Consider the following 634-nt stretch of genomic DNA (forward strand, 5'->3'; position numbering starts at 1 on the left):
TGGCCGTGGGTGCATCGAGAGGGAGTGTACCTTACTCTTGCTCTCCCCTCTCTCCCTTGCAGAGCGAGAATGACTAGGACCGGGATGGACACTTGCCTGGGCTGTGCCCCTCTGGCCAGCGCAGGACCCTGCCCTTGGCTGCCACCAGGGCACGATGCCACCAGCAGACCCCTCACCCATCTCTGGACTGTCCGTGCAGCCAGGAACCTGTCCCGAACCTCTGAACATACGGCGCCTGCAAAGTGACTCTGCCCTTGCCCGGTGCAAGGGGGGTGTCCTGGCTGTGGCTGGGCAGTGTGGGGGGCAGCAGCCCGTGCCAGCGGGGGACACCTCCCCACCCCGCGTCTGCGGTCCTTCTCGTGTCTATAGACGTGTGCGGAGAGGGTGCCGCGAGCGCTTCCTGGCAGGACTGATGATGTTCCTCCCCGGGAAAGAAATACCCACGTGTTTATTTTTCCATGCTCTGGATACGGTCTGAGCAAGCACTCGCTTCCACAACTGCATGCCGCCGGTCCCGGTTCCCCCACCTGCTCTGCGGAGGATTTGGGCAGCAGCGTGGGGCAGGTCTGCGCTCCGGGGGTGGCTGTGGGAGCTGTGACAGAAGCCAGCAGCAGCCCAGGGCCCAGGTGGAGCA

The 634-nt window shown here is 64.4% G+C and overlaps 1 protein-coding gene across 1 annotated transcript in view; it reads left to right on the forward strand.

Annotated features, from left to right (window-relative positions):
* Positions 1 to 77, forward strand: part of TMPRSS13 (transmembrane protease, serine 13) — a gene marked incomplete at its 5' end in the record, with an annotated part of 2,946 nt that extends 2,869 nt beyond the window's left edge. Inside the window, one exon of the mRNA XM_010079389.1 lies at positions 63 to 77. Within this exon, the coding sequence (XP_010077691.1) occupies positions 63 to 77 (15 nt within the window). The remainder of the gene's footprint in view (positions 1 to 62) is intronic.
* Between the last annotated feature and the right edge of the window lie 557 nt (positions 78 to 634).

The sequence above is a fragment of the Pterocles gutturalis genome, unplaced genomic scaffold (assembly GCF_000699245.1).
Source record: "Pterocles gutturalis isolate BGI_N339 unplaced genomic scaffold, ASM69924v1 scaffold2544, whole genome shotgun sequence".
NCBI lineage: Eukaryota > Metazoa > Chordata > Aves > Pterocliformes > Pteroclidae > Pterocles > Pterocles gutturalis.